Source organism: Amphiprion ocellaris, chromosome 2 (assembly GCF_022539595.1).
Source record: "Amphiprion ocellaris isolate individual 3 ecotype Okinawa chromosome 2, ASM2253959v1, whole genome shotgun sequence".
In the NCBI taxonomy this organism is placed as follows: Eukaryota; Metazoa; Chordata; class Actinopteri; family Pomacentridae; genus Amphiprion; species Amphiprion ocellaris.
In genome coordinates, this window is record NC_072767.1 from 17,944,193 (window position 1) to 17,970,361 (window position 26,169).

Below are 26,169 nucleotides of genomic sequence, written 5' to 3' on the forward strand. Positions count from 1 at the left end.
GTTCATCCTTAACACATGTTGCTAGCATCTATCATAGATTAAAAGAGACGGCGTCTTAGAGAGGACGTCAAGCTGAGACAGAAGCATTGAGAAGGAGAGAGACTCACTAGATGGAGGGAAAAACTGAAAAACACTGAGGAAAAACAAAAATAAAACAACAACAAAAAAAACAAGGCAAAATAAGCAAGTCTTCCCCAAGAAATTACTCTCCTTCTTCATAGTCAATTAGCATCACTGAATTAACCTCTAACTTTCAATGGTGAAACACATCAATTCCCTAAATGTTTTCAAACTCTGATTAGTTTTGTCTGAAACATTACCTGAGACATATGGATAAACAAATTAACACTGTAGTGAGCTCATTTCCTTATGCAGAATGAAGAAAAATTCCCCTGAGTCTCCTCACAATTAAATTAATGGTATCTTACAAAATCACTTCTGACAACTATGAAAGCGAACCAGCAGATGGATGGAGACCACCTTGACGCTCGCTCCATTTCATTATTGGGCCCAAATGCGCTAAATATTAAATTTCATATATAAAGACAGGATGGTTGAAGCTCTGGGAGCCTTTGTGAGTGCATGTTTACGCTGTACAGTTTGGAGTATTTCACTGACAGAACAATGAACATCGAATGAACAGATAGATAGATCTGCAGCATTTGCCAACAAAGCTGCCTGAAAGAGCTTCCAAAACACTTAATTAAATTCAAAGATCTAAAGTTTCAGCCACCCAGCAGCACAGGTCTTCAATCTCTGTCCCCAAAAAGTCGACTACTGGTGGTTTTTGCCCCACCAAACACTTAACTGCATTTACTGTGAGTGAAGAATGTTGCTAACACACTGATGTGCGGTGTGTAAAATAGTCACAAGAACCAGCAGGAAATTGGGATTCAAAGTAGGCAAAATAACAGAAGTGCAGGAAGACAACCGATTAAGATCAAAACATTCATCAACACACAGGAACCTTTAGGAGTCAGAATGCTCCCTGAAATCAACAAAACATGATCATATCATCAGATGTCACGTAGAAGCAATTAATGAGGATACATCTAAATACTCAACTGAGCTTGCCAAAACCAGTCAGATCTAGTTTGAAATTTATTTCAGACATTTCAGTTTTGACAGCGATCTCAGAAGTATACTGAGTGAGCAAGAACAGAAGTCATCCTGCTTGTTCTTCACAAGCTGCAACACGTGAAGACAGAGAGAAAGAGCATGCAAGCGTTAAAACATGAAACAGCACAATCTTCCAATGAAAATTTCGCTTCATAAGAAGTCAAACAACAAAGCTCCAAAAAAGCCAAATAAATCACCACAATATTTTTTTCTATTTATTGATATAGATCATTACCATCATGGTCACAGTTTCATCTTTTGTCATTCATTCTGCTCTGTTTACTTTTCCCCACTGCTGTCACTTTAGACCAGCCTCGCCTGTTTTCCTGTCTGATGCATCACCTGATCTTTCTGCTCAACTGATTCCACTCCCTTAATCAGCCCCTGCAGTACATATACAGTCCTATGGAGCAACACAATGAAGTAGTAAATGGTATGGCATCATGTAATAAGAAAAAAAATCAATAAATGAACAAGACATAATCAGATTACTGAAACATTCAGTAAAAATGGGGATTATTAGCAGGATTTTAATTTTAAAGTCCCTTTCTGATTCCTTTCCATCCAAACTAATCTTTGGTATCAAAATTAAGTCTTTAGAATTTTTTTCCATGACAATATTCTCCTCTTGCCCTAAAGTGACTTAGATATAAATCGACACAGCTGCTTCTTCTAGCATGCACAGATCTATGAAGGCTTCCGGCCTCTCTCTCCATGTGCCACTCTCACTCAGAGCTCAATAGGACCTGCTCACCTACAGCTTTGATCCAAAACTGTAACAGCTCCACACTACATAATAGCAAGGTGTAATAGTAATTTAGTCATACGTGTTTAAAATGGAAAGTGTTTCTGCAGACAGACAATGACACAGAAAGCACCACTGTGCAAGTTGACAGAACTGGTTCCAACACTAGAAGTCTGAATCTGTGTTTTTGATACATTCATCGTTACATTGCAGTTTCAAGGGGATGTCTTGTCCAGAATACAAAAACAAATTTGGACATGTTAACAAGGTAAATTACTCAGGGTTGTTTTTTTTTTTTTTTTTTTTTTTTACAATACATTTTAAAACAAGGGAGAATACTCACACATTACAACACTTCACAAGTCTCACAACACCCCTGGTCTAAATGAAACCATAATTATTCTGTCATTACCCAGGGACTCTGCATTTAAAGGTAAGACCGCAGAAATTCAGTTCATTGATGTTAATGTTAGCTAGCTGGCTAACCTGTCAATACTAATACTAATACTACTGCCACTACTGCAAAACTATTTTGGGACTGTAGTTGATGACGTTGCTGACTGGGATTGTAAAGAAGACATTTTCTTAATGAACATTTAACACTGAACAGGTTCTTAGCATCTTGCTTCCACATTTTCTTTCAATTAGCACTGAGGTCATCCTAAAGTGACACAAAGTAATCAAGTTATTTTGCTATAACATTGTGATAGTTGGGCTTTATTTTATTAACAGGTAATTAATCATTATAACCCTCACAAACAGTGTCTACATCCCCACTTCCCTTCTATTCATCTAGCAGATTGTCTTTGTGCTTAGCATCTTAACTTTTCGGTGTTCTGTCTCAGCTCTCAGTTATTGCTTGCTTTTTTAACCTTGCTTGTATTTTGGATTCTGCCTGAGCCTGTTCCCTGTGTTCTGTTTGCCTGCCTGGTTTTCTGACCTTGATTCTGCTTTTTTAAGTAAAGCTCACTTTTTGCTTTTTACAACTTACTTTTTGCGTCATGCTCTTGGGTCCTCTGAATAGAACCCTGATAGAGATATTCATTGAGTTTGTTGAACCTCAAGGATACACGCAATGTGCTTTGATGAATAAAACTAAATGAAACTTAACTTGTTTCTTTATAAGAAAATTCCACATGGACCTTTTTGATTTGAAGTTCAATGGACAATGTTATATTCACTTGAAGACTGAGTCCTACATAGGTCAAAGAGGAAATCAACTTTTAGAAGATTTCACTTATGGTTCAAATCTATCATTTATTTTTGACTCAATAACTTCATCGACATGACTGAACATTTATGCCTCAACAAGGCAACAGAAACGACAAACAAATCTTGTGTGACAGTTTCCTTACGTTGTGATGACACTGGACTCTCCTCACCTTTGCCTGTCTTAACTGTTCCAACAATGTGTGTGTTTTCTTCCTTCGTTTTGGTCCTACATTTGTCAGCTATATAACCCTGTTACTGCAAACTGATAGACTAATTTTCTTATTAGGCCCTAACAGAAAATATGTATTTATCAAAAGTTCTAGTATTTTTTTCTGGTCTATTATCACCTATCCTGAGTGTAAACCGCATATTATCAGATAATTCAGCAGTAATGAAGTTCTGCTCATCATGAAAGACCATACGGTGTTAATTCATGGCTGTACAACTGGGAGACAAGTGGCCTACCTTGTTGGTGGTAAAGCAGCAGCTTTCCTTTCTCCAACACCAAAGTGAGGCTGTGATCTCTCAGTCCCTCTGCATGAAGCAGCGTACCAGAATTCTTTAGGGTTTTAAACTTCAGAGAGATGATCTCCGTCGTCATCCAGCTTGGCCTTACACTCAGTCTGTAGACCAGGCTGCTGCTGCCATCAAAGTTGGCCACATCAGAGGCTAAAGAACAAAACAGAGTAGAAAGAGAAGAGCTTTATTCTGCACACTTTGCTCCTCGGTAAAATCAGGAAACTAATAATCAATAGGTCATTGGTTTTAGCAATTTACAGTGCCTACAAATGGCTTTCACCACCCCTGGAAGTGTTCTTCTTTTATAGCTTTTCAACATTTAAACATGGTCAAAGTAATTTGCCATTTTTCACAAGAATGTTTTATTAAAAAAAATAAAAATAAAAACAGTGAAAACAGATTTATACACAGTAAGGTCAATTAATTAAAAATATAAACTGTAAACTACGTGATTACATTAGTACACCCTTTGAAGTAACTCACCTAATTCAACATCGGTTAGTGAAAAGGAGATCATATGATTGCCGTGAATGTGTCACAAGTGATTATAACATAAAGACTCCTGTTTGTGGAAGGTCCAGTCACTAGTGAATCAGTACCCCTACACCATGAAGACAAAAACCCTTCCAAGCAACTCTGTGAACAGTGAATAAAATAACTGTTGAATGATCTCCACCCACCACAACTTTATGGAAGAGTGGCAAAGAAACCCACTGTTTAAAAAGCTCATATTAAATCTCCACTAGAGTCACTAGAAGGCTTGTGAGAGACTCTAGGGCAATTGGAAGAAGGTTCTTTGGTCTACTGTGACCAAAATTGTGCTTTTTGGCAATTAGACTAGAAGCTATGTTTGGAAGACACCAAACAGTACGCCTCATCAAAAAATCACCATCCTCAACCTTGAAGCATGGTAGCGGCAGCATCATGACATGGGGATGTTTCTCAGGAAGCAGGAGGGCTTGCAAAGGTAGAGGGTAAAATGATTGCAGCAAAGTATAGGAAAATATTAAAGATGACAAAGAAAATTGTGAGGTGGGAGAGGATTTCTCCCCAGTAAGACAATGACCCATCCATTTTCACTTTGACATGAAAGAATATTTTTATGGAACTTTTTGTCAAACGTCAGCTTATACTGATCACATTTTTAAAAAGCAACAAAGGTGGAAAACTTCCATGGAGGTTGAACACTTTTATAGGAACTGCAAGTGACACTGAGGAGTGGTATTCATTTTCTGTCAGTGCAATTAGCTGTTTAGCAAATGGATGTAACCCCTTAACATCCAGCTTTTCTATTACTTTATCTGTAAGTTTTTCCTTTAAGGTTGTGAAAGAATTCCAGTTTTACTGTGTCTGATGGATTATATACATTTGATATTGAAGCTACAGTATATGATGTTTACACTACGTCAGATATTTAAACCAAAGTAAGTATATTTAAAATTTGTCATAAATTAATATTAACAACTTGTATCAATTGACTAAAATGGGTGAACAACTTAAAGCCCTACAAATCAGCATATACATCTTAGCTGTGTAACTAAAATAAAGCAATATTAGTGCAACCCAACAGACTATCCTAAACAGACATTCGGCTCAGGACATTTATAAAGCAGCCAGGTTTCTTGCTGTTGCCTCAAATGCTTGAAATGTTTGCATTTTATTATTGAAGCATTTGTCATGTAAGTTTCTATTGTTTCCATTTTTTATTGCATTCTATAGTGAAACAATGTGGTCACTGTACATCTCCCAAACAGCCAATATTTTCTATTGCATGGCATTATTTTTATTGTTTGAACAGTATTGATTTTCTCTGCTCATTTTTCTCTGAACTAATGGTTTCTAAGGAGCTGGAAAACCTTTGTTCTCTTAACCTCAGACGCCGCAGCAAACCTTACAGTCGAGTTCCAGTTAATGACTACAGAGCAGCGACCACAGACCTGTGAGAGTAATTAAACTGTACTGTAAGAGCCACATTCTAGTGAATCTATATGGTAAACACATGTGTTTTAGTGTTTTCCACACAACTAAGGAAACAAGTAAAAAGTGACTCTATAGTAGTGTGTATTTCACACTGTATATGACCAAAAAAAAGCATTGTAGTGCAAGGACTGCTTCGTGGTGTTGAAAGTGGTTCATGTAGTATTTTGCATTTTTCCAACTTCATGCCATATTTCCTACAAACCATCTAAAAAGAGGCTACATGCAGTTTTATTTCACCAAACTGTACCTTCAGCTAAAATGATGATAACAGCCAACACACATTCTGTTAATAATATGAGCTGTCAATACTGATAATTTTCAATGTCTAAAAGAAGAAAAAATTACTGTCCATGTCATAAGGAAATTAACCTCTGAACCATAAAACAACCAGCTAAATTGGTGCTCGGCTCAATGAAGCATTAAAAGCAGAATAGAGGACAGTACGGGTTTCTTTGCAGAGAAAAACTGTGTCAAAATTCTTATTCGACATAAACGTACAATTATTTCAAATTATGTATTAATGTCATGGTGTAAATAGGCAAACAGGAAAATGGGGAAAAAAAACAGATAAATAAATATTTATGTTGCTATATTGATTTCATGGGGCATAAGCCAAAATTACCACAAAAGTTAAAGACTTACTGTATCGACAGCCATATATCTCCAGTCTGAGTCCAATCCTCCCAGTGGGGTTCCAGTCCAGTGGGATCAAACGAAGATAGCGGGCTATCACTGGCTGCTCCAGTTTGTACTGGACCACAGTGTCTGCATTACTGTTCCCTGGAAAAGCCTGTAACAGCAGAACTCTGAGTTAGTTTGCTTCCTTTTTGCATTTAGTCATTCGTCTGCTGGTTGCTACAGCAGGGAAAATGTGTAAAACGTGTAACTGGCTTGACTGATGGAAAACTCTGTGTAGTACTAATAGCTGTCGTACCCCAACCAGGAACATGTACATATATTTGTATACTGATATACAATAAAGCCACTGAAAGGTTAAGTGAATAATATGTGGATTTTGCTTTGACATGTGCCATCTACCTGAACAATGCTGCAAACCAAGATCATTCCACAATGGCAGCAGCAGTCCCCCAACAGCAGCAGCCTCCCTAAGCAACAATACATCCTGCCATACTACAAAAACTGCTTAGAAGTGGCCCCATGGTCCCAAGGCATTGATCTGGTCTTCAAGCTTCGCAGATCTCAGTCCAATCAAGCATTGGTAGAATACACTGGAATAAGTCTGATCCCTGGAGGTCCCACCCACAAGCCACAAGACCTAAAAGATCCACTGCTACCATCCTGATTCCAGACACCACAGGACCCCCAGAGGTCCCATGTCCCTGGCACAATGGGTCAGAGCCATTTCACAAGGGGGACCTACACAACAGACAAGTAGTCTTAATGTTGTGGCTCATCAGTGCACATGAATCAATGGTCACCCTAAAAATTGAAAGCTACGTGACAAAAATCATCATATGCAGACATAACCATATTTTTAATTAAAAGATCTTCAGACTAAAGACATGCAGCACTAGTTCTCATTGAAATCAACAGTCAGTAAGGAGAAAAAGTGTCCTTAACCTCGTCCATCCTCAGACAGGCCTTCTGCATTTTCAAACTTTGAGCTCACAGAGGCCATTGATCCAAACGGCAGATAATGTCTCTCCCTCTCCCCCGTCTCTGTCCAGTGATCAATAACTCTGGGACCTATTCTGTCTCCATACCAAGGCTCTCTTAAAAGACTAATGGCTTCTATTTTCCCAATCAGCTGCCTGTGGGAATCCGGCGAGGCTCTCTGCTTGACAACCACACAAACAGAAACACTTGCATTAATATCTGTAAGGAGAGAAAAACAAGTTGCATTTGTGGTCATCTGTGCATGTCTTCAAGTGCATGTCTTTTGATCGCATCTGCTGTCCTTATTTAAGAGTGTGTGACATTTCCTGCTTGTGTCAGTGTGCTGAGTGTGTACTGGTGTGGCTGTGGGAGTGAAATCGGCATCCCTAGCACTGCATATAATTGTGATCTCTGTCTGGTCTTCAGCACTTTGAAGGGCTGAGCCGACTGGGCAGCGGAGCGTTAAGCTCAACAAATGGCTCCGTTTCCTGCTGAGGAGAGCAGCATCTCATTTACTTGCTCGAGCATTTTTTGAAATATGAGCAGCCTCTGACAAGCCTTCAGTCAAGGAGAGAGAGAGACGGGTAGAGAATGAGACGAGGAAGAAGAGGACGTGAGAGAGAATCAAAGAGCTACAGTGGCTGAAGAAGTACCCAGTTAGTACAACAATTGAAAACGCTCAGTTCTTAAAAAAAAAAAAAAGTCCTTCATTTAAAATCCTACATAAAAGCAGGAACAAAGTGAACTTTAGGTATCAGCAGTAGAAGTACAGATGGCTGTACAAGTGGCCCGTGTGTCTGTAATGTTACAATATATGACATTATAGGATTTTTGGGATAATCAGTGAATAAGCAGCATTTTATTTTTGTAACTGATCCAGGTGAAGCTTATTCACAGTTAGCTGCAGCTTAGTCTCACTTATCCAGCCCACTCTGTAGCTCATAATGGTCTGGCTGCACCTCACTATCAGTCTGCTATAGGAGGAAAATCACTCTGTCTTGTTTGTATTTCTTTAAATCAATCCCAGTCGTCATTGAAGCAAAAGGCTGCAACTTTGGTGTTCCCTCAAATTAGTGACAGGTGGGATAGTTCTGATTGAACATTTGGATGCTGAGATTAAAATAATATTCCATCAGAAACAAACTAGCAGGGCTGCCTCACTGCAGGATCCAAATCCTCATCAAAACCTGAAACTTTCAGTGTGGTAGGTTGCTGCTCAGAGGTAGTTACCCGCTGCAACAAAAAAAAAAAAAAAAAAGGTAACATACAGGCAGCAGGAGGAAAGAACAAAGCTGTCTGAAATGAGCAGTCAGTGTCAAGTTTATATCAGCATCCTACAACCTGAGTCAGACTATGTGTAGCTCAGTGGCTTCCAACATAGGGGTCATGTCCTCTATAACAGGACAGTCTTGAGGTGATTACTGTGTAGGCTAAAAAAAATAGTTTTGTTTTTTGATGGTTTTACCTCTTTGTATCACTAACAATTACCAAAATTAAACTCTGTGAAGCCTTATGCTGAAATCAGATCTGATATCCCTTCATTTATAAATGGGTTGAGGGACACCCTACCTCGTTTTCTTTTTGGGGAGCGTTCAGTCTGATTGAAGATCTTCAGTGTGACCTTCCTTTCATGAAATGCTGTTCGTTTTTTGATTCTGAATGCTAAAACATTACAAGTAGTTTGAAAAAGTGGAATGCTGCTTGGCTGCTGTTTGTGCAAAGACAGATACAGAGGTTAATGAAAAAAATATGGCCACACTATGACTGTGACTGTGTGCAAAACAAGCATGCAAGGAGTGCATCAGGTGAGTGTGTGGGTACCTATATGTAAAGGTGTGTACTGGGATGGCCACATGGTTCACCCACATACTACTGTTCCTCTTGCAATATGATCCATGTGGCTATGCCCTTCCATTTTGATTAAAGGGGCTATATTATGCAAAATCCAGTTTCTCATTGTTTTTGAATATTATTTTGTGTCTCCAGTGTGTCCAGAGACCAACAAAATAAGAGAAAAGACCATCCTCTTGTTTCTCCCATACTTGACACATCAGGAAATGTTTGTCTAAACGAGTCATTCAGCCTGTTGTAATGTCACAGCAGAATAAGCCCCGCCCACAGCAAACTCCTCCTACTGTGACCTCCACATCGCCACTCAGCTCAGCTAAATGTAAGAGTACAGATACTAAAACATCCTGTTTGGAACATTAGTAAAATCAGAGGTATTATAGACCTTGTGGAATTAATAATCTGTGCAATGTTTTGGGCTGAATCTTGGAATACACATAACTTTCTCTAATGTATCAATGATGGACTTCCAAGTTCTCAATCATATTAGCAGCCTATGATTGTCTCAAATGTCTAAGAAAACACTACTTTATTCAACAATCTTTTGTGTCTCCACCACAGAACGTAGCTGCTTCATTCTGCTTGAGTCAACTTTTTTGGAAAAGAGTATGACAGTTAGTGTTTTTCTATTGTTCCCGCATCAGGATAGTCAGATTAAAGAAAGTGGGGAGCTTATATTGTGCAATATTAAGGGATTTTCAGGAGCTTAGTCACTGTACTTCTCTGAGAGTGCCATGCCTCTATTCAGTTCTCTGTTCATTTTAAAAGGAACAACGAGAGCGTTCTGTCTTCACTTTGTTGACATCTGGTCTTTGCCAGGCTGATGACTTCTAGAAGTTACAGAGGGGAGCTGCTAGATTTAGTTAACCTTGTTTCCTCCTGCTCATTTTAGTTAGAACGGCAAATTAGATAAAGTTGATTTCTTTGGTGCATTCTTCGCTCTATCTGTTCTAAAACACACTGTAAATAAACATGTCAGTTTTTAAATCTCAGTAATCTGTTTCTCTGGCTGCCTTAGACTTGAGGAAGATGAGTCTTTTCCATATTGTGTGTCAGCCAATCCTGGATGAGACATAAAGCTACCATCATGTATAGATGTCTGGAACATGCGACACAACCAGACACAGCTTTATGCATTCACAAGCCAAAGAAAAACTTCATTAATGTTTAGCGGCTCTATTTTATAACTTAATCTTGCACTTCATATGTAAAATCTTAATCTGTAAAGGAAAGCAATGAATGACAGTAAGGGGTAAAAAGTCCCAAACTATTTTCTATCTGAGGTGTAAAGTAGCATTAAATTAATTTACTTGGGCAAAGGACTTGAAATTTGTACTTAGAGAGAGTAAAGAGAGAAGGATGGAGCATCTAAGCTGCTGGAGTGGGTGAGCAGCTATGACTGATGCAGCCGTTTTTGATGTAAAATCTCCACCTTCCCAGAGACACTAAGCTGGCCTGACTAATATATGGAGCTTTAAAAACACTCTGAAAGCTGATCTGGATTCATCACCTTTCATGCTGAGTGTCAAATCAACACATTTTAAGCTGTGAGAAGTCATACCCTCTTCTCTCTTTTTGGTGATGACTCCAGGAGCTTTGGTGAGTTTGCATCCACCACTGTGAGAAAACTACTTCCCGGCAAATCTGAATCAAAAGCAGTTTTCTGGGCTGCAACTGTAACAAGAAAACTGAACTTGCTTCCATAAAAGAGGGAGGAGACAGCTGACTGCATCTGAATCATATCTTATGCTGTTCAGTCAGATGAGGCCTGCATGGCTCCCTGTCAGTCAGTAGTTTGCTCAACAGTGATCAGTCATTCTGCACACTAGTATTCTCTATTTTTTACTGAAACAATGCTTAAAAAAAAAAAAAAAAAAAAAAAAAAAAAAAGCCAGAAAATAATGACTTCCAGAGAGAAATAGAAACTGGGACCACAAGCAGACATGAAGCACCCTCAGTACTCAGGTACTTAAGTTCCTCCATGCCTGTCTCAGCCAGCATCCTCCATCACATTTACATTTTAGGCACTGAGCTGACACCCTTATCAAGGCCGGCTCACACTGGCTGAGCAAGTGTTCATTCAGCAACTAGACCAGTGATGGACACCGTTGCCGCTGTAGGAATCAAAGCAGTGACTTTTTCTACGGCAGGCACTCTTTCTAACAACAGCACCAGCCTCCTGTCAGCAGAGGTTAAACTGTTTGACAGCAGCTCCATGCCGTCGACAGAGCCCTGCCCAGGTTCCTTTCATTGTTCCATCCATTATTAATAAAGAGTGAAAGGCTCCTGGTGAGCAGGCTTGCCGCTGCAGGCAGTACCAGTCCCCACAGATGATCTAAATTTTGTCTAAGACAGTGAGACCAGACGTGTTTTAGCTTCAGTGAACTGAGGGGTTTGAGTTGCACTTCCTAGAAAATTGTCTTTTTTTGCTGTTAATATATGTTTTATAAAGCAGAGGTAAATGCGTCACTATGAATCAATTAACAGCAAAATGTGTGCACTTTATATTAGTCTGTCATTTCAGTACAGATAGGAAATTACTCTGCAGGCACTTAGGAAAGATTTTATTATATTTAGTTTCCAGGGATACCAATGTTGTCTGACTAATCTGAAACTTTGGGAAAGACTTAAATATCTCAGTAATTATTTGATGGATTGCCATTAAATTTTCTACAAATATCTATTATCATTTTGTTCAATTTCTTTATCCCACTGAAGAAATTGTGTTTTCCTCCTTTTTTGCTCCATCATTAATGCTTCAGCAAAATTGCTAATATGATATTCAGGCTAATGAAGCAGGTTCAATTGTGAAAATGTTATCTGTGGTCTCTAGAGGATGGAACGTACACATTTTGGTGATCCTCAGATTTTTCCAGAATTGTCAAAACAAGTCCATATTTTCAGTGATAAAACTCTGTCAATAACAACATGATGGACTAGTAGAGGGTTTTATATCAGACATTTGTCCTCCCCAGAGTGTTCTTCTAACCCAACCACCACCAGTCAAATTCACACTCGCGTTTAACCTGTTCAGAAATGACAACCAGCACAATACATATGAGAAACACTTGGTGTCAAGATGTTGCAACACAGTATATCAGAAAGTAAAGCATTCTAAAACACTGTCACACTAGTGCTTGATATATTTTTTAATTTCTTTTTTTAAAATTTGAATTACCCCTAAGCTGTCTTCCTGCCGATGTTGTCTCCAGTTGTGTCCCGTGTCGCTGAACATCAACAGGTAGGCCGTCAGCCAATCAGAGCTGCCGTAGCGACCCTGCGTGGCAACAGCAGTGATTTGGGTTCGTCTCCCCAGGTCCACCTCCAACCACTGGTATCTGTCCGAGATGAGAGGTGACCAACCTCCAGCTCCTACACAGGGGACACAGACAAAGAGTGTGTTTTATGGACTCCCACTGGTGAAAATCTAGTTTTATACTCTGCTAGCATGTCCACATGATGTTTTTGTACGATGGAAGACATATTGTGAGCAAAATAAGCAGACACTTCCACCTTGAAACCACAACATGCTGATGACAGTCTCAGAAACACAGACTCAGACATCCTGGGTTTCATACAGAACAAACCAAAAGAAAGAATCCTGTCAACTTTCTGTGTCATTCTTCAGAAGAAGAAGTTTCTAAATTGAATGTGTACAGCTAAATTATAACCTGCCATCCAGTGTGTTGAGTAGAGTACTTTTACAGTGTTTGAGCAGTTATAGTTGAGCTGGTGTGGTTGAAACACAGCAAGCGGGGAGAGAGTGGAGACATGGACAACATAGATATGTGTATTCTAAAGGGAGCAATAGTGAAGAGGGAAGTTTTACGGATTGAGGGATTATTTTCATGAAAAACTTTTATATATGTAACTTTGAAAGTTTTTAGGGCTTTAATCCATGATCAGACAAAGACTTCAATGATTGGATTCTCCTGTATATGTACACTACCAGTCAAAAGTTTGGACAGACCTTCTCATTCAGTGTTTTTTTTTTTTTTTTTTTAATTATGTTCTACATTGTAGATTAATACTGCAGACATCAAAACTGAAAGAATACATATGGAATTATGTTGTAAACAAAAAAGTGTTATTATTCAGTATTAATCTACAATGTAGAAATTAATACAAATAAATAAAAAGCATTGAATGAGACGGTGTGTCCAAACTTTTGACTGGTAGTGTATGCACAGTGTGAGTTATTTAAGTAACTCTTAATAAATCCCCCTAATGTAAATTATTAACTTCTATTAAATTTTAAGATGAAGGTTTGGTTTAGGGTTAAAATTCAGGTTTGGCAAATAGTTACGATAATGATAATGTCCTTTGAAGTGATGGGAAACAGGAGCTCTCTCTGTGTGTGTGTGTGTGTGTGTGTGTGTGTGTGTGTGTGTGGATGGGGAACAGAGGTGATACAGGGGTTAGCAGAGGTGACAGAAGAAGGAGTGCTCCAGAGACAAATTGTAGAAGTGAAATGTGATTCATTATATTTTAATCTACTTGAAATGAAACCTTAAAACTGTGACTTTATAGCTTGGAGCAGACACTTCGTGGGGAGAGTTTTAAGCTGGCCAATAATAAATCTGTTTTGATGTGAATGCAAACTGCTTGTTTATATGTTTCAGTAATGTCCACAGATTAGTGGTGAGGGCTTTGCAGATGACAGGAATGCCAAAGAGGAGGGTTTATGTAACCAAAAGGTATATTAGCTAGTGCTCTGTTTTTAATGTTATTAATAGTCAGCATGTTCAGAGGAAATCCTGCATTAAAGTGTATATTAAAGCATAAAGATAGTTATTCCTTTTCTGGTTTTAAGTCCACTTAAATGCTCACACTCATAAAATGCTGCAATATGTCAAACATTTCCCCTGGTTTCATGATGAGAAATAATAAATCCTCATAATCAAAGACATTAAGTGGGATATATTTGGGTCACAAGCGAGAAGAGAAATGGATTAGATGATGCAGCACCGGAATGGTATTTAAAGCAATTCCATGACTCTCCACAACTTGGAGTCAAGATGCGTCCTGCCTTTCAATGCATTGGGTCCGTTTTTTATGGGACCACCGTGGTACAAAGGGATGAGGGTGAGTGGGCTGTACTTCCAGGTCATATAAAGTCATGTTCCGTTACATTTCCTCACTCAGCTGAAGCATTTTTCTCCTCTACAGTGAAAAGACAGTGAAAAACTCTCTACATACAGTGTATGATGATGTTTTTCAGGGGTAACATGCTCTATTTGTGTCCTGGCAACAGCTGCTGCAACAGCTGGAGAGGGCATCCAGGGATGTATGAGATTAACTCACACTGTGTTCACATTGTAGTATAAAAAGAAGTTATTCCCATCAGCACTGTAGGCTGTCTGAAACTGCAGTTCAAAAACAGGGGAAAAAGAGGAAAAATATGTCAAGGTGAATATGACTGGATTTTCATAGTCATGCAAAATAAACTGGAATGGCACAGTTATACCTAAAGATGATAATTTATAAATCCTCACTGAAATGCAGTAGTAGTATTTATCTTGATGGAGTTGAAGGAAAAAAGTACCATTTATAACATGGATCAGCAGACACACAGGTCTGCATAATAAAAGTATGTAAAAAAAAAAGTGTGCATCCTCTCGAAATATATCCTGTTTTCAAGTGTCTTGCTGACTTGTTTGATTTGACAACACTGATCAGGTTGATGTGTGTTTTTGGACACCCCCATTCTTTCATGTTACAGAGGCAACAGATCTCTCCAAAGTAGCTAAATGACATTCAAATCTATCCCTGACACGTAAAAATGTTCTAACAGTGAAATAACAACTGAAGTAGGTGAGCGGTTTCATATTTTGTTAGTGATATGCAAAAGTCATTGATTTCACAAAAAATGAGTCCTTTGGTTTAAAGTGATTTCACACAGACTTTATATCTTCCGGCATCACAAAGCTGTGCTCTCTGATTAAAGAGGGAAATGTTCACTGAGGTTTATGATAAACACTGCATTGCAATGAGAAGCTGATAATATGCTTATCTCACTAATAAATCAAGGATTCTCTGTATGTGTGTTGTACGTATTTTTCATATTTCAACAATCGACTTCCAACTTGGCAGTTGTACTGCTAGAAACCTGAGGAAATGGACTGTAAAGTTCTTTGAATGAGTGGTTCCGAAGACCATAAAAATAGGACGGCATTTGCTGAACTATTTTAGAGCTAGGTAGTCTGACTCTGATTGTTGGTATTAGTTTGCAACTAGCCTCTTGTTTTGCTTCTACACTACCTGTCCAAAAAAAAGCCACCAGCTGGATTTGACTAAGCAAACAGGTAAGAGCCTTCCATTGGATAATTACTGCAGTGATGAATATGTTTCAGTTGCAACAACTTATTTAACCCCAGCTGATGCAGTGAGGAGCTTCTCATTTCTTAAACTACCATGTTGGAAGACATATCCTGTGGTCATGGAAAGGATGTTAATCTGTCTCCAAAGATCAAATTATTGGCCTGCATCAAGCAAAGTAAACAACTAAGGAGATGTCTGATACTACTAAAATCAGGTAAAGAACCATCCACCACATTATTAAAACCTGAAAGATAGTGGGGAACCATCATCTTCTAGGAACAAATGTGGTCGGAAAAAACTCTTGGATGATCATGATCAGAGATTACTTAAACGTTTGGTGAAATCATATAAGAAATCAACAGTAGAACTTGTCGCTATGCTAGTAAAAGTAAAAGCATTTCCACGCATACAATGCGAAAGGAACTCAAAGGATTGGGACTAAACAGCTGTGAAGCTCTAAGAAAACCACTGATCAGTGAGGCTAATTAGAAAAAAAGGCTTCAGTTTGCTAGGTAGCATAAAGATTGGACTCTGGAGCAATGGCAGAAGGTCATGTGGTCTGATGAGTCCAGATTTGCCCTGTTCCAAAGTGATGGATGTGTCAGGGTAAGAAGAGAGGCGGATGAATTGATGCACTCATCATGGCTAGTGCCTACAAGCCTGTGGGGGTTTGGGTTGTGATCTGGGGTTGGTCAGGTTCAGCAACGTTGTGTTCCCAAAGAATGAGGTCTGCTGACTACCTGAATATGTAGTTTTTCTTCCCGGATGGCACAGGCATGTTCCCAAGATGATGATGTCAGGATTCATGGGGCTCACATTGTGAATGAATGGATCAGGGAGCATCATCATTTTCACATGTGGATTGGGCTCCACAGAGTTTAGACCTCAGCCCCATTGAGCATCTTTGGGATGTTTTGGAGAAGATTTTGTGCAGCTGTAACACTCTCCCATCATCAATATAAGATCTTGGCAGAACATGAATCCAACTCTGGACAGAAATAAATGCTGTGAACATTGCAGAAGCTTATCAAAATGATGCCACAGTGAATGTGTGCCATACACAAAGCTAAAGGCAGTCCAACAAAATATTATAGTGCGTGAGTTTTCTTTTGGATGGGCAGTGTATATCTACATGTTACGGCTTATAAATTCCTTCACTGGCACCATCAATTATTATAAATCATTAATTCCTCTGGAAAATAAGCTACAGCGAAAAAAAAAACACAGACATAGATTTAATAAGTAATTTAATGTTAATGGTTTGATAACCAAACACCGTCAGTTTCGAGTCTAAAGTAGTTTCAATAAGTTGTGTGATGATATTAACAAGAACTGCATGCAGCAACACTGGAGGACAATCAGTTGGATGGTTCCAAACAGACAAGTTTTTCAATTCAAGAATTCAAGATTCTTTATTGTCATGCCAGCACATGTATTCACATGAGCCATGAAATTAGTACTTGGGTCACAGTTGGAAATCAAAGAAATAAAGAAAAAAAAATAAGGGAGAATAAGGGGAAAACTAGGGAAATAAGGGAAACTACAAACAATTCAATGGACATTGCCCTAATGCAAGAGAGTGTGAAGGAAAAAATAAGAAGCAGTAGCTGTGTTTTCACATTTTATTTCTATACTGAAAATCTTAAGCTTCAAGCAAAGGTTTTAAATATCACCTAAAAAAAATCAAATCAATTAAAATGTGACATGTGTTTGGTTCCATTAACTGCTTTGGAGTGAATAAACCAAAATCTAATCACTTGGTCCTTGTGTCATTTCTGACCTTCCCTGAAAATTTCATCCAAATCCGTTAATCAATTTTTGAATAATGTTGCTAACAGACAAACAGATGGACAAACGTACACCGATCGTCACATAACTCCCCCCTACCTTGGTGGAGTAATAATTCTTTCGTGTAAACCGGTAACATGGTGTCAATGCCCACAGGTGAAGGCAAGGACAGAAGTGGAAACAGCTGATCAGTGGTGTAAGTTAAATGTTCATATGTTATTGTATATCAGAGCTTATTTTTAAAAAGGTGTTTTCATCTCACATTATGCACATTAACTCTGCTGAAAAACTCAACAACCACCTCAAGAAAACATGAAAACTTTTTAGACATTTGGCAGATTTTTATTTTAAATCGTTTCATATGTAATGGAAGCACAACTTGTGAACTAATGAACTGCTGATTGTGTTCCAGAGTACAATTAACATATGAAGGGAAAATAGGCAGCGATTTGTGACATTAACCCTTTTATGCATAACATGGGTCAAAAGTGACCCAAATCCAATGGAAAATGGGTATCTCCTGATGTGGTCTACACATCAAAGGGTTAACAAGAAGTTGGAAAAGCTTGTGTTATAAAAGACTTTCAAAAACCTGATTTCAGGTGTTTTTTTCCACTCACCAAACAAAATAAACACCAATAAACTCCTGGATTCACTCTTACAGTAAAAGTGCCAGGGTACATTTCCTTGCTTGTATCCAGTTAATGTCTTTTGCTCACATTTCTAATTTAATCTTTTGGCACTGGAGTCCCTTTAAAAACTGAAATAAATGTGCATGGTATTTGAAAGTGATGGCTCAGCAAAAAGCCAAGCAAGTAACAAAATAGCTTGATTTGAACAATGAAAGGTCTCAGTTTTGAATTAACCTCAATGAGCAGTCCAGCTGGAAACAGGAAGGATGCCGGGTATGCAACCCTGAGAATTTACACACTCTGAACTCTGCCTTGTGTCGTGTCAGACAATGCATCTGCTCATGGGGGGGCTTTTATTTGGGAAAATTGAGCCTGTTGCAGAGGATGACCGGGTTGAAGAAGGTGAGCGGAGGAATGAGTGGGGCCAGAAAGCAAAGCAGAGGGAGGGAAGGGCTGAAAGAAAGACACACAGAGCTGTGTCTTAATACAGTTGCTAACCTTTGCAGGGACTTCGCCAAAACTCACCCAGCTGCAATTTCATTTCTACTTTAGATGCTGCTGACATCCCCGACTCAAAGGAGTGTGAGTGTGTGTGTGTGTGTGTGTGTGTGTGTGTGTGTGTGTGTGTGTGTGTGTGTGTGTGTGTGTGTGTGTCAGTGTGTGAGTGATAGAGTGTGAGAGAGAAGGAAAGAGAGCCAGAGAGCAGGAGGAGCTTTGGCCGAACCTGATTATGAAGAAACATTGGAGGTGATGGAAAAGGCTGCTACAAGATAACGACACTTTGAATACTGAGAAGGGTGTGTGCGTGACTGTGTGCGCGTTTGTGTCTGCATGCATGTTCAATAAAAAGTGCTGAGTCAGGGCACAGCAAATCCATGGTGCCCGAACAGCAGATGGAGGGATTTCTCCCCTACAGAGCACACACAAACACACACGCATGATAAAACAGCCAGCCTGAAGAGCACTTGAGATTGTGTTGCCAAGGTGATGTCATGCTGACATAAGGACAATACAAATCAATACTACACACACTTCAGACACACAGCCAAAGTGGACTCACACTCTTCTCATCAAATCTATGACAAAGCCTCCTCACGTTAAATTATTGTTGTAGCACAACCCACCATGAACCCTATTAGGACGGTTGCACATGATACACTGCAGGACAGATTGGTAGCAGTGCAGGGCCACACTCGGTAATGTCAGTTATCTTGCTGCAGAGTGAAACACCTCAATAAATATAAACTTTTTTCACAGCAGGCGCCCTGGATCGTGGCAGGAAAAGCACAAGTGATTCTATTAACTTTAATGATGTCTCAGTTCTATTGACTGTCCCAGTGTGAAATTCCAGTAAGCAAATATCCACAATAGCAGGACTGTGGAACCATTATTAATGTTACAGATCATGCTCTTTTTGTAAAAATGGTTTGTTAGTTTGCTACAAAATTTTCCATGGAATTTAATGATACACTAATGACTGAATTACAGGCAGCTGTAGTAAGAAGCAGGCAAACATAATAATGTTCAGCTTAATAGTATAGTTCAGTTCATACTACAATCAGTTAAGTATCGGCATTTCCAGGACTAAAAAATGAGCCTAATGAAGAAGTGCCCAAAAGTGCAGTTCCTTGAATGGCCACTTGAGGCTTTCTCCAAAAGTAAATCAATTCCCACAGACCTCCATGTTAAAATGTTTAACTTTATAGCAGAAATTGATTTGTTTACAGACTGATACAAAAACAGTTTTAGTCTCTACAGTTAATTTTCCTATTCTTGACAGCTGTGCAGGGGATGAAGTTTTATACAACTCACTCTTTTAAATTGTATTAAGGCTTAAAGTTGTGGATAATTTGAGTGACAGGTGGCTACTGTCACAGGATAGTTCATGGCCCAGAGCTGTCTATATGGACTGCCTTTACTCCACTCAAACTTCACCTTAGCTCATTTTTGAATTGACAGTCAGACACTGTCCAGATGGTGGCTGGAGCTGCACTGAGATATAAAACTGCTGTCCAGGAATTCAAAGGGTAATGTCACAGAGAGTTCGTCCATATTTGTATACAGTCAATAGCAACGCTACAATGCTGGGCCCGAAAAGTTAAAGTCCTGAAATGGCTGCTAGACAGCCCCCACGCTAGAACTATTTTGATTTCACCAAGTGTATAAGCTTCCTTTGGCATTAACTCCATGAAAAAATCTCAACGCTTTTTAGTCACAGCGTTAGCCAGCTCTTTATTATTGGTACTTTTTTGTCATATTCCCATATTTTCCATCTTATTTATCAATTCATACAAAGTACAGTAAACACAAAAAGCCTAAATCCGACCAGCCTTACCCTTTATAACAGCACCTATTCTCCACCGTGTTCAAAGGTGCTTGAAGGTATGTTGTTACATGGAGACCCTACCTGTTCCTCTGAGGATTAAAGCTGTCATTAACAATCTAATGAATAAATCCCAATCCTTAAACGTTTGTTAGGACCTGAAGAGGAAGCTCTGACGACATCATAAGTGGGTGTGTCTAGCTCAAATCTCACTTCCTGGCTGCATGTTTGGCTTATCTGTTAATGCTTACTTACCTGCATACCTTCTTATTTACTCTTAAACCTTAAATCTGCTATTCTGAAATCCCCACCCCAGCCCCTACTACTGTCCCCCATCCCTTTCATCCTCCTGTCAGAGGCTTTTTCCCCCCTCCCTATATTATGGATGGTCGGGGTTCGGTTCCTTCTCACCTTCGCTAATAGGGAATCCAAAGGCTACTTGGCATTGTTGGGTTCTCTGCTCTCTGTTTAAAATTTGTATTATCTGTACCTTAGTGTACTAAGCACAGTGAGATGGCACAAGTTGGGAATTTGTGTTATACAAATAGAATTGAATTTAACTGAATTAAACCCTGTTTGCCTTTTTTGGACTTTTGCCTGTTAGCTGATCAGATGAGGTTCCCTGTTTAGTTTGCATCCCTGTTGCCAACCTCTGCCTGTCTTATTAACACAGTAACCTCAGCTTTAAACCCACTTGCCTTGTCAGTCTATTGTGCTTTTGAGGCCAATTCTGACTGATTATGATCTAAGGATGGAGACGTTTCTTCATTTTTTCTCCATCCAAAAGTGTTTCTTCTGATGTGTATTGTGCATCTCCACCTCAAGGAACATGAACATTTCTTCTTATAACTTGTCAGACAAAAACATTCATGCACATTATACATTTATGAATGTGATAAAACATTAATGCCCACAGTGGTATTTTGGCCATTTCACATCCTGCAATAGAAGAAGGATGTTAAAGCAGGATATAAGGTGGCAATGCTCAAAACCTAACAAATGCTACAATAATAACAACTGTTGTCAATTTTAAGCTGTGCAGTCATTTTTTGGGTCATTGTGACTTTGGCTGACATCATTTCTCTCTGTCCTACATCAAAACACTGTAACCTGCATGAAAATAGAGATGTTTCTCTGTTAACAAAAAGAAACATCACCGATATAAACTCACAATTTTATATGAACATATTGTTTCCGCACCCATATGAAACAGATGTGGGATCCTTTCGGTTTGATTAGCCGTGTCTGAGGTCAACATCTTTCCTCTTGCTGGGCTTCCTGCTCGTTAAGGGCAGCAGCTAAAGGCCAGAGCTAATAAGTATCTCAGTAACAGACGTGGACACTAACAGCATAGCAGGAGAGAGCCGACACGCTGACCTTTCCTCATTATGGCTGGATCGGAGAGGAAAGACACGACGAACTGAGACAAAGGAAGAGAGTGACAGAGAAAGGCAGATCTATTGACATCTGTAGGAGTGCAGAGGGGGAATTATGAAGAGGGAGAGGAGGCGGAGAAAGAGAGAAACTAAGAGAGAGGCTGATACTGGCGGAAGAGAAAGATACAGGGTTTAAATGAAAGATGAGAGCAAAGTGCCTGGAAATCGGTGTGGACAAAAACAATTCACTAAATCCACTACATTATTCACACATTACTTGTTTGATCAACATAACAATAGTTTCTGTAATGCATGCCTGTCAGTCCTGATCCGCTAAGTCTACTTGTTTTGTCTCTCTGACTGCCTGTAATGACACCAAAGCGCTCTCCACTCTGTAAGGTAATTGAGGTTAAAGACAGGTCAGGTGCATCACAACGCCGCTCTGCTGGACATTCAAATTACCACATTACCACAACAAATTAACTGATCAGGAGACCATGACTTCTGGGGGCAACCGACCGAACACCTAGTAAAGCAGGTGGTCTGAAGTTGGAAAGGTGTGTGAATAATACTCCTCCCTACACGTAGCATAAACTATTCCTCAAACAAGACACCTGCCAAAAGAGATGTTCGCTGACACAAAGTAAGCAAGTATGTTAGTATTTCAGGTGCATTAGGTGACTAGTTAGAGGCTTAACGGTAAACAATCTAAATGAGGTTTGCTTGTGTCAAACACTTTAAATTAGTCTCAGAAAACTATTTGGCCACCTAAGAGCAGCAGAAAGAAGCTGTAAACACACAATTGGCATTTTCACTTATATAGCTAATGTGGCAAACTTGTACCTGAACATGCATTTGGAGTTCTACTGGTGTCCAAATCATACATGTAAGTCCAATATTCACTGTCTTTTAGTTCTGTTTTGGTAATGTCACAGTCACATGTTTATAGAAATAATTTATTGATTTCTCTGTTTATTCACACATTTACACATATCAATCTAATAAGTGTGTTTATTATTTCATTTTTTATCATCTACTTATTGTTTAATAAATTGTGACTTCTGTTTTGCTCTCTGTCCGTCATATTACATTTCTATATTTCTTTCATCTATAAATCACTTTGTGTTACATTTCATTTGCATGCATGGTGGTGTATAAATGAAGTCTGATTGATAGATTTATTGAAGAGGGCAGATCTTACCTGATATAACCCTGCCAGAAGGCAAACAAAAGGCTATAAGATATGAATGCATGAGAGCAGCAGGCTGCTGAGTAACAATGAATGTCAATTCATGACAACCCTCATCAGTATTTTGGTTTAGTTTCTGTCCGCGTCTATTTGTTAACTTAAACAAACCTAACTCAGCGTGAGATTGGCAACCAGAGAAGTGGACCCGACAGGACCAACGTGCGTGTTACTGCTTTTTTACATCATGGCCAGGGGACTACAGATGAAAACTAGCCTTCTGGCTAATTCTGGCTTTTTTAACCATGTGTAATTATGTGTTTTATGAAACTGTATTGTCCCCTTTCAAATAAAGTAAATTGAAATTGAAAAAATAACATGAAAACATTTTACCTGTACCGCCTGTGCTGTGACAGTCTGCACTAAATTCTGAGAAAAAGGCTCTTCAAATTATGGAACCACAGGTTGTTGTTGCCGTCTGTTGTCCCCTTTTCACCACTGAGCCAAGCTCGTTATACTAATTTTAGTGAACTGTTATGAAGAAGCTCTAAACAAACAGGAGGATGGCAGGGGGGAAGATGATTTCTCAAGACTGTTAGCCAGTTAAAGTGAAAATGTGCACTCTTGCATAATACTTTGCATAATAATCTCGCACTTGAAAAAAATTTACAAGATTAACAGAAACATTTTAAATGCTCCTTTATGTTCAACAACTGGACACTAGCTTTGTCCGGGTTTAACTTGGTGGTGAGTATTTTGTTTAGCATCTCAAAACATCTCTGTGAGAGCAGAAAAGAATAAACCAGAATAATAAAATTGCAGAGTGGAAAACCAAAACAACCAGAACAACAATTTGAAAGACACTGTAAAGTTCTGTAGAGCTGTGGTGAGCCAATGCAGCTGCTTTAAAATGAAGCTGTGTATTTTATGTTTGAACTAGCTATTGTTTTTCTGTAGATCTTTAGTTCACTTACAAAAAGTCAAAGTTCCCAAATGTTAGGACAAAAATTGCTCTTTGAGAATGCTACCGAAAGGAAAGGCTTGTAATTGACAACATTTTTAAATCTCAAATCAAAACCTAAGTGCACAAGAAAGATTATGTATGTGACCAGAAAGCAAATCCCAGCTTCCAGTAATTGTTAGTTTTCAATTCTTTTTACAAGTCAAGGCAGCTTTATTCATATTGCATGCTTCAAACATAATACAGACACTTTTCAAAGTGCCAAAAAAATATCGATGTAGAATACTAAACTCATAAACACTTCCTGTTGAGAATCTGAGACTAATTTCATAGAGCAAAGATCTGTCTAACTATGAGCTGCGGAGGATGTTGATGATAGTGTGCAGCTAAAATCAATACAACTTTGATTAGTACATGGTTGCTCAACAGGAACGGATTTCAAAATAAACCTTGCCAAATTGCAGTATTGAGTGCAGAATGTTTAAATATTGAAATATATTCATCCAGTAGACATTAGCAATCAGACTGTTTTTCTATTGAAAAGGTCAGTGGTGTGCTCATCTACTGAGGATACAAAGTGTTTTCATTTGCTCAAGTTTTCCAGTAAGTCTCCCAGAAACTGGTGCATCCCTCCAAAGAAGTAAATATGTGTCATTGCTGCTAATCATACATGCGTTTATTTGGGCTAGCATGAAAGCATCAAAGGGAATGTTATTTTGGATGCTTCCTCCTGGCTCAGTGCAAGGATACAGGCCAAGGACGAGTGGTGTCAGCGATAGATTAGGACTTTTTTATGGAGGCAGGGGGTGGGAGATGGAACAGAAACTCAGAGATAACAAGTTCACTTCTCACAGCAGCGGGTTTGTGCCCATCAGAAACTGCAAGTGTTGTACAAGTGCCCTTGAGTCACTCCAAATGAGAACACCATCTCAGTGCCTCACATCATATTTAATCAAAAAGGGGATGTACATTAGTCGAACCAGCTGGGAAACCTCCACATGCCACTGGGATTAGCTGAAATGTGGAGCAGATTTTAGTGAAGACCTTGGATGGATCAACATACCGTACCAAACTTCAGAAGATTTGGTATGTAAAAAGAAAGAAAACTAAGTCTGACACCTGGAACAAGCTAATGAAACTGGACATCTTCCATCCGAAGCCCTTCAATCCTTTTAAACCCATGTGTACTCAGAATAACAAAGTTTACTACTTCTCCATGGTTGGAACAGTGGCATAACCAGCCTGATATGGTATACCTGCCCGAAATATGAAGTATGTATTAATAGTTGTAAAAATCAACAGAAACAGATTAAGACTGTAGACCTTTGTATGCTATAAAACTGAACCCATACCAGGCATATTTTACTGAGTTTGTTCTCAAATATGTCGGATTTCTCAACTGTTTTGCAACACTGTGACCAAGAGCTCACTCAGTTTGAGCTGATTGCATTAATTCAGTCTGAGCCGAGGTATAATGTAAATGTCTGCTAAGCTGAGGTTTACGCCTCATTAAATTAAAACTGGCTCAAACTTATTAACTAGATCTTATGGAAGGATGGGTTTCCCAGTGGCAGCCAGATAAGAAGCGAAATATAAGGCTTTTTTAGATTTGTGAGGGAGAGAGAGGTCATACTAAATTTTGTTGACATCTGACCTGACATTTTATCAAAATCTAGCTCAGGAAATGTAAATTGGGATATTTACAAAAATAAAAACAGCACAACAACCCTTAAATGGAAAAACTGTTATGCTAATTAGGTGCTAATTTGGTGATCTTGCCAAACGATCATAAACAGACCATCATAAACAGAATACCAGCACAGCACCAGACACAGAGCAAACATAATTAACTTATACAACTTGCTTAAACAGTAACTATCAGACATACATAACAATGTAGAGCGAGTTAACATGCACATTTACTAAAGGATTTATAAATATTTGTTGCAACCCAATCTTGGTGAATAAGAGATTTTAATCAAAACAGACATCACCTCCTGATATCTGAGCTCAGCTTCAACTCTGTCAGCTTTAACAACTCATACATAAATCCCAAAATCTGGTTTTAGAATCTATCTAATACTTAGCGTAGAATAACGCCATCCTTTTTTAGACTTTATGAAATAGCCACAGCAGCACACCGCAGCACAATGCATACTGTCTCCAAGAGCTGTTTTACACGGATTCACACAGTCACACAAATGATTGGGAACAAAGCAATTGTGCTCTGGATGAACGCAGATTATCTTAACTGTTTACAGAAAAGGCCTGTACTTGCTTGGATTGTTAAAGTGAGTTTTCGGTTTTGCTTTTTAAATGCAGTGATAATTGGATTATTATCAATACTGTAAACACGAATTGATCTAATCTTTGAAGCTACAATAAAATAAAGTATTTTCTCCCAGTACACATTCGAGACTGTTCAGACCTCCACACATTCAAATCCCTTATAAAAACTCATCTTTTTAAGATCGCTTTTAATGTTTAGCTGATGTTTGTTTGTATATCTGCTCTATTTTGACTGTTTTTGTTCTATTTTTTT

The 26,169-nt window shown here is 38.8% G+C and overlaps 1 protein-coding gene across 1 annotated transcript in view; it reads right to left on the reverse strand.

Moving 5' to 3' along the window:
* Window positions 1-26,169, reverse strand: part of LOC111571026 (contactin-associated protein-like 4) — a 144,429-nt gene that overhangs the window by 81,126 nt on the left and 37,134 nt on the right. The window contains exons 3-5 of the mRNA XM_023274077.3: window positions 12,219-12,412; window positions 6,218-6,365; window positions 3,542-3,745 (exon numbers count right to left, since the gene is read on the reverse strand). Coding sequence (XP_023129845.2) covers window positions 3,542-3,745; window positions 6,218-6,365; window positions 12,219-12,412 — 546 coding nt within the window. The remainder of the gene's footprint in view (window positions 1-3,541; window positions 3,746-6,217; window positions 6,366-12,218; window positions 12,413-26,169) is intronic.